Source organism: Gobius niger (assembly GCF_951799975.1).
Source record: "Gobius niger genome assembly, chromosome: 4".
Lineage (NCBI taxonomy): Eukaryota > Metazoa > Chordata > Actinopteri > Gobiiformes > Gobiidae > Gobius > Gobius niger.
Genome location: NC_136855.1, coordinates 29,815,191 through 29,831,179, shown reverse-complemented (window position 1 = coordinate 29,831,179; position 15,989 = coordinate 29,815,191). Strand labels below are relative to the sequence as shown.

Here is a 15,989-nt window from a genome sequence, read left to right as displayed (position 1 = left end):
TGAAGTATAAATGAGCCTTTACTCTGGCCTATAGGCTCTAAACTACAGTCGAGAAGCTGTTAGACTTGGGTAAAGCTGAACTAGAGAAAAAGCACTCGGTTAAAGTGGGGAATAAGAGGTTAAAGCTAAACTGTTCATTATAGACTATTAAGCAGCATATTATACGACAAATTCCTGCTTTAACAAAAAATATTGAGTCTCAAAACACAAAGAACTGTATTTTTAAACATCAAGATGTTATATTTTTCAGAAAACGTCTGGGGATGCTCACAGGCATAGGGTTGGTGACCCCTGGTCCAGTAGAGTCAGTGTAATTGGCAATGGCAATAAGATAGCAGTCATTTGGGCTTGCACTAGCCTAATAACAGAGACTGGACAAATGGAAAAATACTATAATGTACAATGTTGCTATAGTTATCTGTTTTGACAATGACACTAATCCATCCTGCAGTATTACCTAGATGTAGCCAGGTATTAATAAAAAGACATTGTGAGTCTGAAGAATCCACCTGTCTCTCCTTGAAGCACGCACACACAACATGGACAATGGAATGACAACAGTGTATCGTAGAGTGTGAAGCAAAAAAACCAGTAGGGAGCTCTTTAAATAGCCTGTGAGCGGTGAACGTTTGGTTACACCTCTGACCTTTCATGCACGCAGCCTGATGTCCCTAGGCAAACTGATGATGAAACACGCAGTCCACATAATACGAACAAGCGTTGTTTTTTTTACACACGCAGGCTATTATTATTTCTGTCAAATGGCACAATAAGATGCAAAGGGACAAGCCAGACCTGATCTTTTGGATCGGGCTTTAAATTCCATAAGTTTCCATCCGACATCTGCGAGGCTCGCCATGTTTACTAAACTGTTAAAAGCACGTTAATATAGACAGGTTTTTTACCCAACCTGCCAAAGTAAAAATAAATGTATTTTTCAGACGCTGATCCCTAAAAGTAAAACCTAATCCAGAAGAAAGCTATTCATATGACATGTCCTATTGTATATTTTTGATGAATAGTTAAAAATAAAGGTGAAAATAGCGTAAAAATCATACAGAAAGCGTAAACTATAGTTGTTTATTTTGAAGATTTTTTTCTACGGTATCCGCTGACAAGAGCTAACACTTTTTAGCTTCGTAGCAGCAGTCAGCTGTCAACCTGTGGGCCATCACGACACTGGCGTAAAACCGGAAGATGTAATTTGCCTTGATAATGAGGTTGGGAGCCAGTTGTGTAATTTATATACGCTTAATCTGCGGCTAAAAATATTACATCGGCTGAAAGTTTGACATAGGGCAGAATCATAGACTATATCCCTTCCATATTATGACATGTTATGTTTTTACACTGCCGTAAACCGTGTTACCGTATGGCATTCGGTGGTGTTGTGAGGATCTGTCGCAGCACCAGGATGTTGCTGTTAAAATTGAATATTTTGACATTTTTAGTGTATTTTTCGGGTCTGTGTTGCTCATACGCTCTTCAGGATGTAACGGCCGAATTGTTTGGTACAGAAAACTACGGAACAATAGCAGCTTTTGGGGATTTAAACTCTGATAAACAGACAGACATCTTCATCATCAGAAACCGTACGTTCATTATAATCGCAAACTAATAATAGACAGTAATTTTTTGGGTAATATTCACAATAAGTATGTTATTCAATTAGGCATGATTTAATTCAGCAGTGGAAATAATGTAAAATGATTGTAAAACGTAGGTTATGTATGTCATTTACCAGTCACTGCTCCATTGCCTATGTTTACTATGTCACATGAGGTTGTACTAAATAGTTCTCTCTCTTTCTCCAGAAGCGGAAGTAGTAGTTTTCCTGGCCGATCCTAAAATACCTTACTTCAAGCCTAAAGTTCGCATCAATAAGGATGTCCTGCCAGTGTCAAGGTAAATAAACAATGCTTTGTGACTACGTAATCCTTTAAATATTTTACAATATCCTACAAAACATAACATGAAGAATTAACAATTGGAGTCAGTGCTGTGCTTTAGTTTAAAAAGAACAAGAAAATATTATATTATTAATGCTAAAGATCCGTTTTGTTTGGTTCAGTGCGGCCATCACCAGTGTGGTTCCTGGGGATTACGATGGCGACTCTCAGATGGACGTCCTCCTCACAACTGAATCCAAAGCTGGGACAAGTGCACTCATCTTCTGGGGGCGAAACCAAACATTAGGTACAAACATGTCTCAATCTATGGCATAAAACTGGATCTCACTCACAAAAATGTTATTGCTGGTGTCCATTTAACCTCTAGGCCCAATTTTATTTGTTTATTATTTGCTGTATTTTGCTGTGTTTGTTGCATAGTTAAATTTTCTAATCTCTGCAGATCTGGATGATTCACTGCTACTGAATAAGACTTTTACTGACCAACCTCTCATTATGGAGTAAGTATCAACCATATGTTAAAATGTGTGTTATTATGATGTGACGTGTAAGTGCCTTTTTAATAAAACTGTATTTTACTCTGTTCTTAAAGCTTTAATGGAGACATGATTCCAGACATCTTTGGAGTTACTAACCCATCACTTAAGTCGGAAGTCTGTTATCTCGCCAAAAGGTAATACAGGTGGTTCATGCGGGATCAAACCTCCCTTGCTTATATTTTGTTTGTAGTAATGGTTATTTAATATTCATTTTTAACATTTACCACTTTTTTAGGACACTGGAATGGAAGAACGCACTCAGTTCCCCTGTCAAGCTGCGAAAGCCGCATTCAAATGCATTTATTGATCTCAACAAAGATTTTACTGCTGGTAAGTTTTTAAAAGCAGAAACACTTTAAGGCACTATACCTGATTCTTCTAGTAATGGAATGAATCTGTTTTGTCCTCCTTTAGTATATTGTAAACTCAGACATTTGTGGGATCGTGCAAGTTGTGAAATGTGCCTATAAAAACTCGTCCCTGTAAAGAATCGAGATATTACAAATATGTTAGAAAAGTTAGGAATGAGTTTAGACCACGTACTCTTTCATTGTTTGCAATTTAAACAAAATCAGGTATAGGGCCTTTAACTATGGTTGGCACTTTTAGAAATGCATGTTGTATGGTCCTTGTGCAGGTAATTTTTTTGTGTGGGTTTTTTCTGTAGTACGTCTTTGTTTTATACTTTCTGTTGTAGTTTCTATGTTACGCTCGTGCATGACGGCAATTTGGACCCTAAATAACACGTTTTTGAGTGACAGTGCAGGCTTTTAGAGGCAGTTGTGGTGAATAGGTCTGAGTTTATTCAACACATTAGGACATTGCTGGAACAAAAATACATAATTTTGACATTTTTTATCTCCGTCTTGTCCTTTTTAATTTGATGTGTTTTTTTCTCTCAAATAGCCTGTAGTTAAACATTGTTATAGTAAAGGTTTCACTCATAGAAACATATAGATATATATCTAACAGAGGTCGACCGATATAGGTTTTTTATATATGTGCACCGGCACCACTGATATTTTATTGGCCAAATTTAAAAAAAAAAATGTCTCGTCTATAATTCTGTGTATGATGATGCTTTTCAACGTGTCAGTGTAGAACTTTGACAGTAGAGGGGCATAAGGCAGATTTTTTCAGGGCACATGTTTAGTAAGGACTTCAGAGGGAGCTTGTTTGGATGACAAAAATCAGTAGATTCTAAAACAAAATATGTTAAATCTCTATCTCTTATGGTTCTGAAATTATAAGCAACATAAAATATATAAAATAGGTGTACAAACTTGAGACTGATTTTCACTGCGTTGTTTCTCCGCTCCCCTGAAGCCTAGAAAAGGCTCTGACATAGCTCTTTCCAGTGTAAGAAACGACAAGTCTCTGTCACTTTCGGTTCCGGAGATATCGGCCGTTATTGTAAAATACCCAAATATTGGCTGACCAGTGTATCGGCTGGGCCCTACCTAGGGCCCCTTTGTTTTGCACGATCCCGTCAGATCTCGGAAGCTAAGCAGGGCAGGGCCTGGCTGGGAGACCGTTTGGGAACACCAGGAAGCCTGGGTGACTGTCGTGTGTGAGTGGGTGGTTGGTGGTGTTCGGATGGGCCGATGGACCATGGCAAACTGGTTGCCTCACTTCCGTCAGTCTACCCCAGGGCAGCTGTGACTACAACCGTAGCTTACCACCACGGAATGTGGCGTGAATGAAGAAACTTGATAATACTGGTTTGTAAAGCGCAATACAAGTTCTAGGCATTATTTTTATTTTTATTTTTATTTTTATTTTTATTTTTATTTTTATTTTTATTTTTATTTTTATTTTTATTTTTATTTTTATTTTTATTTTTATTTTTATTTTTATTTTTATTTTTAATTCAGATACATGAGCTAATGTGGTCGATGTGTTCAATGCATTGAAGGTGAAATTAAGGGTAGTGGGCGGGATGCATTTCTATGTGGGGACAACAGATGCTCAGCGCTATGATAGCGTGTATTCTCATATAATCAGACACACCCTGCACGTGCATTTATTGTGCATTTATCGAGTCTTAAAATGTTCTCGTCCTTCATTTTACCTATCGAGGGATAAGTCAAGATAAGAATTATCGCTACAGGCCGACAAGCTCACTGAAAATAAAGTGATATTTAGAATATATATATAATTTTAGTTAGCTTTAGACTTTCAGCCTGGAAGCGAATATTTTAAACTCAGAAATGGTCTTAAAGGAATAGGCCACCGTTTTTACATACTGAGATATGTTCTTACCTAACCTTAGCCGAGTAAATATATACCCGTCTGGTCTCTGTCCGTGCGCTCTGTGACGCAAACGAAGCACATACGCAGCCTCTCCCACGTCATATAGCTCCAAAAAAGCTCACGACAGAGGCTACCAAGCTCTTTCACGTGTTCCCTATTTAAATAAAGTTACGTGAAGTATATTTACACAGAAATGTAACATGTCGATTTTATAAGCAGATAAAAAGGGGTACTATATTGTGAGGCGTAATGATACGAGGAGCACAACGTCCGCGCAGTAACTCCTAAAGGTTATTGACGGAAGTGAGCGGGGGGAAGTCTTTAGAAGTTACTGCGCGGAAGTTGCGCTCCTCGTATCATTACGCCTCACAATATAGTACTCCTTTTTATCTGCTGATAAAATCGACATGTTACATTTCTGTGTAAATATACTTCGCATGAAAACACTTCACGTAACTTTATTTAAATAGGGAACACGTGGAAGAGCTTGGTAGCTTCTATCGTGAGCTTTTTTTGGAGCTATATGACATGTGGGAGAGGCTGCGTATGTGCTCTGTTTGCATGACAGAGCGCACGGGTATATATTAACTCGGCTAAGGTTAGGTAAGAACATATCTCAATATGTAAAAACGGTGGCCTATTCCTTTAAGTTGACCATAGTGTTGAATCCCACAGTCTTGATTAATGAAGCCTCTGATGAGTCGGAGTCTGATTTGTCTCTTGATTGTTCATACATTTGCATATTAGTTTGAGAAAACATCAATTCACAATATTTCATGAAGCGTCTTTCATGAAACTGTTTCTTGTTTTTAAACAAAGGAACATATATGCAATTTTCTAGTTGATGTAAAAAGAGAAAAAGAAATAAACTATTTTCATCACCAGTGAATAGAGACATCCTTCGCCGTGTCCCCATGCCCGCTGACTGCGCTGTCAGTCAGACTTAAGGGAGAGTTTTCCCTGGGAAAACTAATCTCCATGTTTAAGGTAATCAAAGAGGATTTAGCCTTGTCATGCTCTCTGCAGGTATCTTTGTGTGCCTTGAGGTGTTGCCTCCAGGGCTGTCACAGTTTAATTTCAACTCACAACTGGTTTAAATCCATATTTGTTGTGCATTTATTGTAAACACACATTTTTGTGTCATATTCATTTTACCCTTTCGATTTATCACTAACAAATGTGAATTAACACCACACTACTGTATATTCCCTATATCCAATGCCAGAGTATCTAAGTTGGGTTATATAAGCATACGGCTATTTATTATAGAAAAAGAGGATTTTGGCAATTATTCAATGTGCTTAATAGACACTTCATTTTCCAAGTCACAAAGTTGTTTGTCATTAGTGTGTCAGCTGTGATCTGGCTGAAGGTGATTGTGCTGCAGGGAGAGGACGTGATGCGGAGATAACCTGCTACACCAAAGACAGAGTTTGGGGGCAGACAGATGGAGGGAAAGGAGTAAATAGCAGGACAAAGAGCTGCCGAAAGAGTTTGAGAGTCAAGACAAAGGGTGTGATAGAACAGGATAAGAGGACAAATAAAAGACAAAGAGGGGATGGGGAGACGCTTTGAAAGTCTGCACAAGTACAGCTCGGCTTGTTCTGCGGCTCGACCACCTGCTCTCTTAAGCAGCAGCGTCTGGGGCAATGCAGTGTGGCTTATCAACCAGGCTCAGGCGCAGACAATCTGTTTAAGGCTTGCACTATGTACACATTTAGAGCTGAAGTAAAATCAACAATAAGTGTACCTGGCTGCAAAAGGTCCGACTTGCTTATCTACTCCAAGATTTACAGACTGAATGTGTGGCAGCATTACTGTATAATATTATTGCAACATCTTATATGCTAAATATTTACTTTGGAACCAAACAGAAATAACAATAAACTAAACTTTGAACTGAACTTTTTAGCTTTATTTTAACACTACCCTACATTACAGTAGAGCGTTTTGTATTCTAAGGTATCAGTGCCTCCCCACTTTACACATTTAGGTTTTATTGTTAAATTAACTCGATTAACTAGCCGCTTTTTTATGTAGTATATATATATATATTTTTTTTTAAGTAATACGGTGAATATGCTGTCGCGGTTCCTGTAATTATTACGCTCTGGTCCAGGGTTATGTCATAGCTTCAGTCCCAGTCCAGTGCCGGCAGTAACTGGTACCACACAAGTGTATTGGCTGCTCTCGCTACATCAGCAGAGGCACAGAAAAACTCCAATTGTTTCCTGGCCAGTGTCAAGGCCTCATTTAGGCCACTTACTGAACTCTCCAGCAACTATCCTGGAAGCAATCCACTGCATCTGGTGTCAGAGCTCTGTTACTATCTGTCTGATTCTAAACACTATTTTAATGTTTATGTTGGATTTTTAATTATCTCTTGTATTGTTGTTTAGATAAACTGGCACACAAAGCAGTTGGCTGTGGTGTAGCGTTGCACAATATGAGAAAAATAATGAGCCAACATTATTGCCTTATTTTAACATTTTGCTACAATATGTTTGATTAGATTAAAATGAATGTTAGTTTGCTTTTTTTTTTTTACCTTGACTTCACACACTCTCATCATTTACAGTACAGCTGATTTGTTTGCATCTACACCGCTGGTGATTCGGGTAAATTGTGAGGCAGCGATGCAAGGAGTGGGTGGGTTGTACATTTCCCTACAGCTACAAGGGCTATAATCAATACTTGGATGCCAGAAAATTGCGTGGTATGCTGCTATGTAATTACATGGCAAATGTTTTTTGTGCTGAATATTATATTGCACTACTATCATAGTTTTTTTTTTTTTTATACTTGTGCTACTTTTGGTTGAGATTGGTTAAAATATGGTGTGCTTTATCCAATCAGCAAGAAATCAGTTGAATATAATTATATGAGTATTATTCAGGTACTTGTAACATGAATCAAGTGCTGTTAAAGTACTGGTAAAGAAGGCAAACTTTGGACTAAAACCACAATTTGATGATTAGACTTTCCACAAATGTTTGTATAAAGCTCTCGAGAAAAAATAGAAGAGACAAAGTATCAGCCGCAGGATCTCAGGTTTATTCTGATATTTGTAGTTTCTTGCGGTGAGGGTGATCAGCTGATATTGCGGGACAGCCTGACACTATGCTTGTTTTTGTGCTACAAAAGCATCGCAGGCCAGTGAGGTGCTTTTACCAGCAGAGATCTGCCTGATTGCTACTCTGCTCAATGGCGTCTAATTAGGAGGAAAGGAAGCTTTTGTTGGTCAGCATGAATGTTCCCATCTCTTACACAATGGCTGGCTGATGCGAGTCGGTGCTACACTTTTCCTGTCCACATAAGATCTATAATCATGAAAGCCACATGGCCTCAGGAGATGGCTTGATAACTTAAAAATGGCAGAAAAAGGAAAAAGCCATGTAACTCACCATGGCATTACACCAACTTGTAGGTCAGTGAGTCCAGGTGCCAGCAGACAGGGACATATTATGGGGCAGAAAGTAGTTCTGAGAAGAAAGGTAGTAATTGCCAAGTTATTATAGACGCTTTTTGGTCAAAAGTTGCATAAAGGCAGAAATCCTTGCACAAAATTCCATCGCTAGGCAACGAGCGAAGTAATGCACTGTGCAGCATCCAATTAACGTGCACTGAATCGAAGTTGCTCCTTGATTGTCTGTCTAATCATGTGGCCGGGGAGGAAGAGAGCAGATTTACCTCCAAACAACACGGGCCAACCAGAATAATCGATTATTGTGGGATTGCATTGACAATTGGGAGGTATGATGAACATGTTCTGTAAAACTGGGACCATAGGCTTTCTTAAGACACAATAATGACATACAAGGGTGATGGTTGTAGAAATGTACTATATTTTTGACATTATAGATGTTTTGAGAAAGCGGCACTGGCAGGTAGCAGGTATTTGGAGCTGTTTGACCAGTCTATTTCACCTTTTGTATGTCAATGAATTATCCAATAATAGTAATAATACTTCAAACATATATAGCAGACACTGAAAGATGCTTAAAGGGACTAGATGGAAGTTGTCATTTTTGTGCTCGCTACTGCCACCTCAGGTCTTACGTGTAACTGTAGTTTCTTTATTAAAGGAACAGGCCACCTTTTTCCATACTGAGATATGTTCTTACCTGAGCTTAGACGAGTTGATACGTACCTGTCCGGTCTTTGTGTGTGCCCGTTGAAGAGCTTGGTCGCTTCTAATTTCACCCCGTTTGGAGCTATTGCTGGGTTGCAGGTGACATCACAGCATTCTAAAGGCCTATACTATTATATAGAGGAAAAATTATTTTGTTTTCAAGGAAATTTTTGGCCTTGTACAGAGAGATCATGGACCCAGTGACTGATGTTAATGACATTTTTTTTAATTCATATATTTTCTTTTTAGCTACGTCCCTTGAAAGTGCAATGCTGTGAATAGGAAAAACTGTCTCCTGCCCCCCACTGGGTCCGATGACATCATCACATTCTAGAACCTGCAACCCAGTAATAGGAATATACTGGGAGAGGCCAAATGCTAACAACATCTGGTCTTTGTGTGTGACTGAGCGCACGCACAAAGACCAGACGGGTACGCATCAACTCGTTTAAGCTCAGGCAAGAACATATCTCAGTATGGAAAAATGGTGGCTTGTGCGTGACGGTATTTCGAACCCAGAAAATACATAAGTTTAGCATTTTTAAATTCTGTCTAGTCCCTTTAACATTAGTAGCACACAGATATTTTTAAATTGGTGTTAGATCTAGCTTTGTGAGACAATGTTGGATAAGTACAGATTTTCTCAGTTTATGGGACTCTGTTCCTGACACTTGGCACATATTTCACATATATCAAATTCTCAAAACACTGCGCTCTTGCACTTTGTTTCAGATATAATCTTTAGGACCAGCTGTACAGAATCTAAAAAATCTCATCAAAATGGAAGTACTTGAATTGAGCAAATCTAGTTGCGTACCTTTTGCAAATAGCATCTTAGCTTATATCATGTTCGTTCATGGATCTCGTTTCCTCTGCTTTCCTTGCACATAACATTTGATCTTCAGGATTTCTCACAAACTATGCCTCTCAATAACCGCTGACCACACTTACATAAAATGGCCATTCCCATTCAAAGTTCTACAACTTAAACCTAATTTAAGGCAAAAGAAAACACAAGGTGGTTTCGTCTCTAATCCTGCCTATAGCTACTGCACCTACGTTGTTGCCTTAATGGTTTTAGAAGATTATTTCTTCCGGGAATAGCGCTGCCTTCTTCTGCAGCTGCTGTATTTTGCCATGTTTGTGAATGAGCCGTTTTGATGGATGCGGGTGGATGTCACACTGCGTGGAGAAGGCCTGCAGATTGGCTTAGGGACGGATTTATTCTGCACAAGCTTTACACTTTGCACACCGCCTGACGTCTGCTGTTTTGACATCAAGTAAAGAATATACGCTGATAACATTGATAAGGTTTATATAGGTGTGTGGCTAGTTTGCATCTTAATACATCTACAAACATGTCATTCAAATACACTTGCGGCTTACAATGGTTCTGTGTTAGTATGCAGTTGCCATGGCATTGACGGACAGTCCTCTTTCTTCCTGGCAGTGTTGGGAAAAAGTCGACTTGTAGCCTCTGGGAACAAAACTGTGAACGAGAAAAGCATCCTCGAAGAAAATCCCTCCACACTTCTCTTCTCTGTCAGACATTTTAACGTAGGGGCTAGAATTGGCTATGTTGCCACATTAGCAAGTGATGGTACAGTTGACCTCATCTCTCTCTCAAAAGACAATTCTGACAAGGCACCTGGACAATCCTATGTTCCAACAAGTTTTCTTTCTGCCTGACACTCCACTAAATCCCCTCTGAGGGCTTTGGGCAACTTTAGAAAGCTTGTTTCACAGTCCAGTGGTTTCATGGCGGCAAAGAGTGCCACATATCAGTGAGCATGGCGCTCAAGGTTTGGCTTGTACCTCATGTCATTTCTGTCTCTTCCAAAAGCTCTACACACCAATGCAACAACACTAGCTGTAGAAACAAGTGAGTTTATGTATGGTGTTGTTGTGGTTTAGCTTTAAGTGTCTCAATTTACTGTGAGAGCTTGGTATCATAACAAGCTAGCTTTTTCCTTCAGGCCAGCGGTCTCAGAGCTATTCCTGTACTGCTGGTTAAGGCTAAAGGTGAGTAGGTGTTGTCTGAGGTGCACCACTTTAGAAATGCCCCTCGCAATATAACTAGTTTTTCACAGCTACTGACTTCTTGTGCTTGTATCTCGAAGTAGTGAAGTGAAAGGTGGTTAATTATGGAAGACAGGAGAGTGACCCATACACCCATGAAGATGCACACGATAGCTCCACTTGTTTTCTTCATTTCAGAACTGCTCTGCTTTTTAGCAGTTTAAACACACGCGGAACCACCGGCATTATCAATGCTTGAGCTCCCCTCTGTTTTATAGAGAAAGACACTTTTTTGTCCATATTTACCGTATTGGCAAAATTATGTTTAGTGTTTGTACTAGATAAATATTATGATCTAAAGCAAGTTTGTGATGCATTACTGTATCAGCAGTCCAATGCCAGTTCATTGGTTCAATAACATCAGATTGAGATCGTTTTCACATTGATACATCTGTAATTCTGTATGAATCATACCAGTTCCATAACATTGAATTTCGACTAAAGCATATGTATGCCCCGTTTTGTTTTATACTATTGCCTAAAATTCTGAATATGAATCACAAAGGAGCAGTCATAATGCACACTACACACTACAGCTGTAGCATTTACAATATATTCCTGGTAGCCTTCAACTATATTACTTTCGTTTTAAAATAGAAAAAAAAGTTTTGATGAAAATCATGTCACAACCCTCTGTTATTACCCAGACATATTGCTGAAATAAAGTATCCTCTTGTTTTCCCACAGACATCAGTTACTTCACTCTGAAAATATACCTTGAATTTGTAAAATTCAATATTTGTTATTGATCTATAAGCAACACACCGCCTGTCCCCTGTATGTTTCTGTAATAACACTGTGCAGTTGACAGATGCCTCCAGTTTCTAAGTATCCAGTGCCTAAGTATCACTTTCATTGGTGAACGCTGTGACATTTGAATCATCATGCTAAAGGTCGCTCAGTCTGAGAGGCTGGAATCAGATCAATGTAAACAGATGAATACAGAGGACGTGGGAGAATACAAACAAAACACCATAATGCATTTTCCAAAGACACGCAGACTGCTGTCATTTCTCATCATTTTTACTGTGTTTCTGTCAAGCTTGCTGCAGTTTAATTTCACATGCAAAATGGATGTTTCTCTTTCCCAAAAATGAAGCAATGAGATCAGTGGCATGAATACAGTACTTTGTTATGCCCCTCTCTGCTTCCTAGACCTGTGGATGTAAGGCGCACAGGGCAGTGTCTTCATGTGTGCGTTGGGGGTGTGCCCCTTTGACAGCCAGCACCGATTGGAGGCTCTGCTCGTTTGCTGAGTAACAGAGTAAACAGACTAACAAACAACCTGCTGCAGGGCATTAGAGGCGCGATGAGGAGAGCTCCTGTCTGTCTGCCCCGATGCCTCTCTCCTTATGCTTTATCACTGTTGAACTTTTTACCTCCTCCACTTTTCACTGCCACGCACTTTTCATTGCTCAGGTTTGTACCGTATCTCTGTTTCACGCGCGTCCCGGTGGCTTGGAGGAGAGGCCACTGATGGTGTATGACAGCGTACAAGTAAAGATACACAGCAGCTAAGACAGTAATGCAGAGTCCACAGTGCAGGCTGTCAGCTCCTGTCCGCTCTGCATAAAAGTGCTGTACGGGCTTTTGCTGGTACAAGACCTGGGAGAGCTGCGAGATAGATTTTTATTGTAATATGTGTCAGTGGCTGCTTGGGAAATCTAAATGTGTGCCAGCAATAACCCTGTATCAGGTTTATACTGGGTTTCGACGTCTCACAGTGCTCTACATTAGCCCATTATTCGTTCAGTCCTAAACTCTTTACAAACGGCACCTCCACCTCTGTGGGGCTTTCCCCCCTGTCTTTTCTGTGGCCTGTGCTCGTGAGATGTCAAAAAGATGTCAACAGTTTATTACAAAGCTTACATGCATGAAATGAGTCTTCACTGGACTCGATATCAACAAAATACTGAATGAGGAAACTGGCACTAAGTTCTGGAGGTCGCTCTTCTATTAGCTAAAGCCACCTAACTAATCATTTAACTCAAAATTTGACATAGATAATTATAGAAACATAGGCTCACATGGATGTTCAGACAAGAACTATAATAATGTCAAAAATAATGGACATTATGCATACTGTCTTATGTCCTATTTATTTGACCTTACATGTTGAAACTCTGATGAATGAGTAACTGCTCCCCATTTTGATGCTGTTTTACATTATACCGTGAGCAGCCCGGCGTGTGTGATGTATTTTTAATCAGATAAGAAAGGTTGCATACTAAATCCATATGCGTCTGTACGTGTCTGCGCTGCTGATCACACTTCCTCTCAATCCCCGCTGTGTCTCTGAACGTTTTCCTGCTGTCCTTAAAAAAGCACAAACTTGCATCTAATGAGCCTCTAATTGGGCTTTCGCAGGCATAGTTTGGCACAATGAAAATGCTGCTCATTTTACTAAACATTGATAAGGCTAACAGTTTCCACAAAGCTCAAGGCAAAGGACAGCAGAAAAGGCGAGTGTGTGGGTGGGTGCACATGACTGTAGTGGAGTGGAGAGAACCGGTGGGCTGGTGTGAACAGAGTAATTAGCTAAGGTTTTTTTATGCTCACCAGCGTTTTCTCATCCTTTCTCTTCTGGCAGTTTAACTCCATAGAAATATTGTTGCAATTATTCTCTTGAATAATACAACTTCTAGCACAGTAACAGCAAAATGATTCATAACAGCATGATTCATTTTAATTGACTCAATGTACTGTTACTAACATTGATAAATTTGTTTTTTTATATGGTTATGCTAAATACTGTGATAAAGCTAATATGTTGTGTAATGTTGCTTATTGGTAATAAACATAGTACAACGGATATGGGCATTTATTTGTATTTAGTCTATTAAAGATGTTAACATGACCTGGAGCTGGCTTTCTGCTAGCTGTTCAAAAGCGTGTGGGACTTTGCACGCAGCCAATCCCAAAACCGCTAAGCTTTTTATTGCTTCAATCACAAATGCAAATACGTAACTTGTGACTCAAATTCGAAGACTCTCAAATCTCGTAGCATTCTGAACAAACTTTAGGCAAGGCATACTGCGCATTTCCTACACAAGGCAACTCCACTTTATAGCTTATTCAAATCTTTTGATTGTTTTGAAGGCGAGGCAAGGGAACAAGGCATTTCGTACACAGGGCAGCTCAGTGCGCCTTTTGAAGATGGCAATAGTGTGATATTTCTTGTTGGATTTAATGTTTTTGTTCTTTGATGAGTCGACATGTTGAACGGTCTATAACAGGGGTGTTTAAACTTTTTTCACTGAGGGCCACAGACAGAAAATTATACAAACAACTGGGCCGCACTCAGTAGAGGTCAGATATGCAACTTCACCTCTATTGTCTTAAATTTAGCAAATAAAGTAAAATTTCAACTATGCTCAGCGCCCCCTGGGGGTGGGGGTTCAGGAGATTTTTTTTTAAATTGAGATACGTTTTCCTGCATTCTGATGCATTTTAAGCAATAAATAATAACTATTTTTGGCTATTATGCTGCTATGAGAATAGTAATTTCTGGTTAATATACACAGGGTACAGCTTTTTTTAGTACAAACTAATGTATTAGTGGGAAACCTTGATGATTTTTAATTGAACAAAAACAAAACAAAAAAAAACAGCGTCCATCACAGCATTGTATTTCATATATATTCAATTAAAGCAAGGAAAAAAAAAAAAAATCAATTATGTTTTTAGAATTTGCCACGGGCCAATTAAAAGTGGGCCGTAGTTTGGACACCCCTGGTCTATAAGTTTCTCTCATTGGTAAATCGGCCTGTCAATCGCGCCAGTCAGACATCGCAGAGATAACTCAGCCTTTTTCAAAGAATTGGAGTGAAGCATTGGATAACATTACAGGAGGGCTGCATGATGATGATCTAGAATGTAATATTTTTAAGCATCCACCTTCAAAAATGAATAAAACAAGGCTAAACCAGAGGTTAACATTGGTGTCAAGACTTGATCACAATCCATATCATACAACCTGAATGGATGGAATAGACATTTTATTTGCCAATATTGCTGGCTGATATTACTGTAGCATTGCAATAAAATGTACAACCCTCTAATGGTTTACCCTTTTGCTTTCTGCTGCTCCCTCTGATACCTTAGATACCATTCCTTTTAAAATCCAGCTCTTGATCCTCAGCCGTAGACCAAGATAACAGCACATGTGAAAGGAGTGAAAGATAAACAAAAGGTGATGGAGAAACAAAGTGTCCAGATACGTATGGCCAAACCCTGTTGCCTTCAGCGAGGTGTTTCAACTTCAGAGTTTTCTCTCTCTCTCTCCCAAGGCTTAGCACCCAGCCAACGTCACCCTATCTGCTTATACAGAGGCTAATGGGAAGCCCGGTCTTTATCCCCACACCGCAGCTCGACATAATGGAATAGAAAGACATAATGCTGCTTGAGTCCAACCGTCAGTGGAGGCCTTTAAATTGCCTCCAATCCCCTTAACAAATCTGATGGAGAGTCTATGAATAACTCAAGCACCGCTCATCGCCGCGTGCCTTTTCATCTCATCTTATTCCAAAACATGGACTCAAGTTGGTGCTTATTTCACTTGTTGATAAGTTTATGAAAAGTTGTTAGAAAACTGTACAACGTGTAGACTCGATCAATATAAAGACTAGATCAAATAAAAACATTGCTGTTAGATTTGGAATGTATGTTTTAGATATTAACATGCAGTTCACAGTGTACATTTTTAACACATTTATGTCACTAGAGAGAGGACAGAAATATGCTAAACTAAAATAACAATCAATTGCGTTTCAGGACATGTTTGTAGAGGTCTAGCCTCAGTAATTAAGTAAAAACAGGCGGCATCTTTGGGAACGCTCACAAACGGTCAGGTCTGAAGCTGAGGGGGGGAGTTTTTAGGGGGCAAAGGAACTACTCTTTCACCTACTACTCCACCAAAACTTACATTTAAAGCTACTCTAAGCGAACCCGTTTTGCCACTTCGGCATGGGTGCATTCCCATATTGCGTCGGTAGATGCGCTACACTCGCAAACAGCAGCGGATTTTGTGCCACAGAAGGAGACCGGTGCCGCACCTCCCTCACCTCACAGCACCCC

The 15,989-nt window shown here is 39.5% G+C and overlaps 2 protein-coding genes across 5 annotated transcripts in view; one reads left to right on the top strand and one right to left on the bottom strand.

The window, feature by feature from the left end:
* Positions 1-879, bottom strand: part of phkb (phosphorylase kinase, beta) — a 106,901-nt gene extending 106,022 nt beyond the window's left edge. For 2 of the 4 annotated variants that reach the window (XM_079554677.1, XM_079554678.1), the window contains exon 1: positions 796-864. In XM_079554677.1, coding sequence (XP_079410803.1) covers positions 796-859 — 64 coding nt within the window. In that variant the 5' untranslated portion in view covers positions 860-864. The other 2 variants (XM_079554679.1, XM_079554680.1) reach the window with 2 other exon arrangements.
* A 484-nt stretch (positions 880-1,363) lies between these two features.
* itfg1 (integrin alpha FG-GAP repeat containing 1) overlaps positions 1,364-15,989 on the top strand; it is a 129,056-nt gene continuing 114,430 nt past the window's right edge. The window contains exons 1-6 of the mRNA XM_079554796.1: positions 1,364-1,592; positions 1,815-1,905; positions 2,072-2,196; positions 2,353-2,410; positions 2,503-2,583; positions 2,685-2,779. Of these exons, the coding sequence (XP_079410922.1) occupies positions 1,373-1,592; positions 1,815-1,905; positions 2,072-2,196; positions 2,353-2,410; positions 2,503-2,583; positions 2,685-2,779 (670 nt within the window). The 5' untranslated portion in view covers positions 1,364-1,372. The remainder of the gene's footprint in view (positions 1,593-1,814; positions 1,906-2,071; positions 2,197-2,352; positions 2,411-2,502; positions 2,584-2,684; positions 2,780-15,989) is intronic.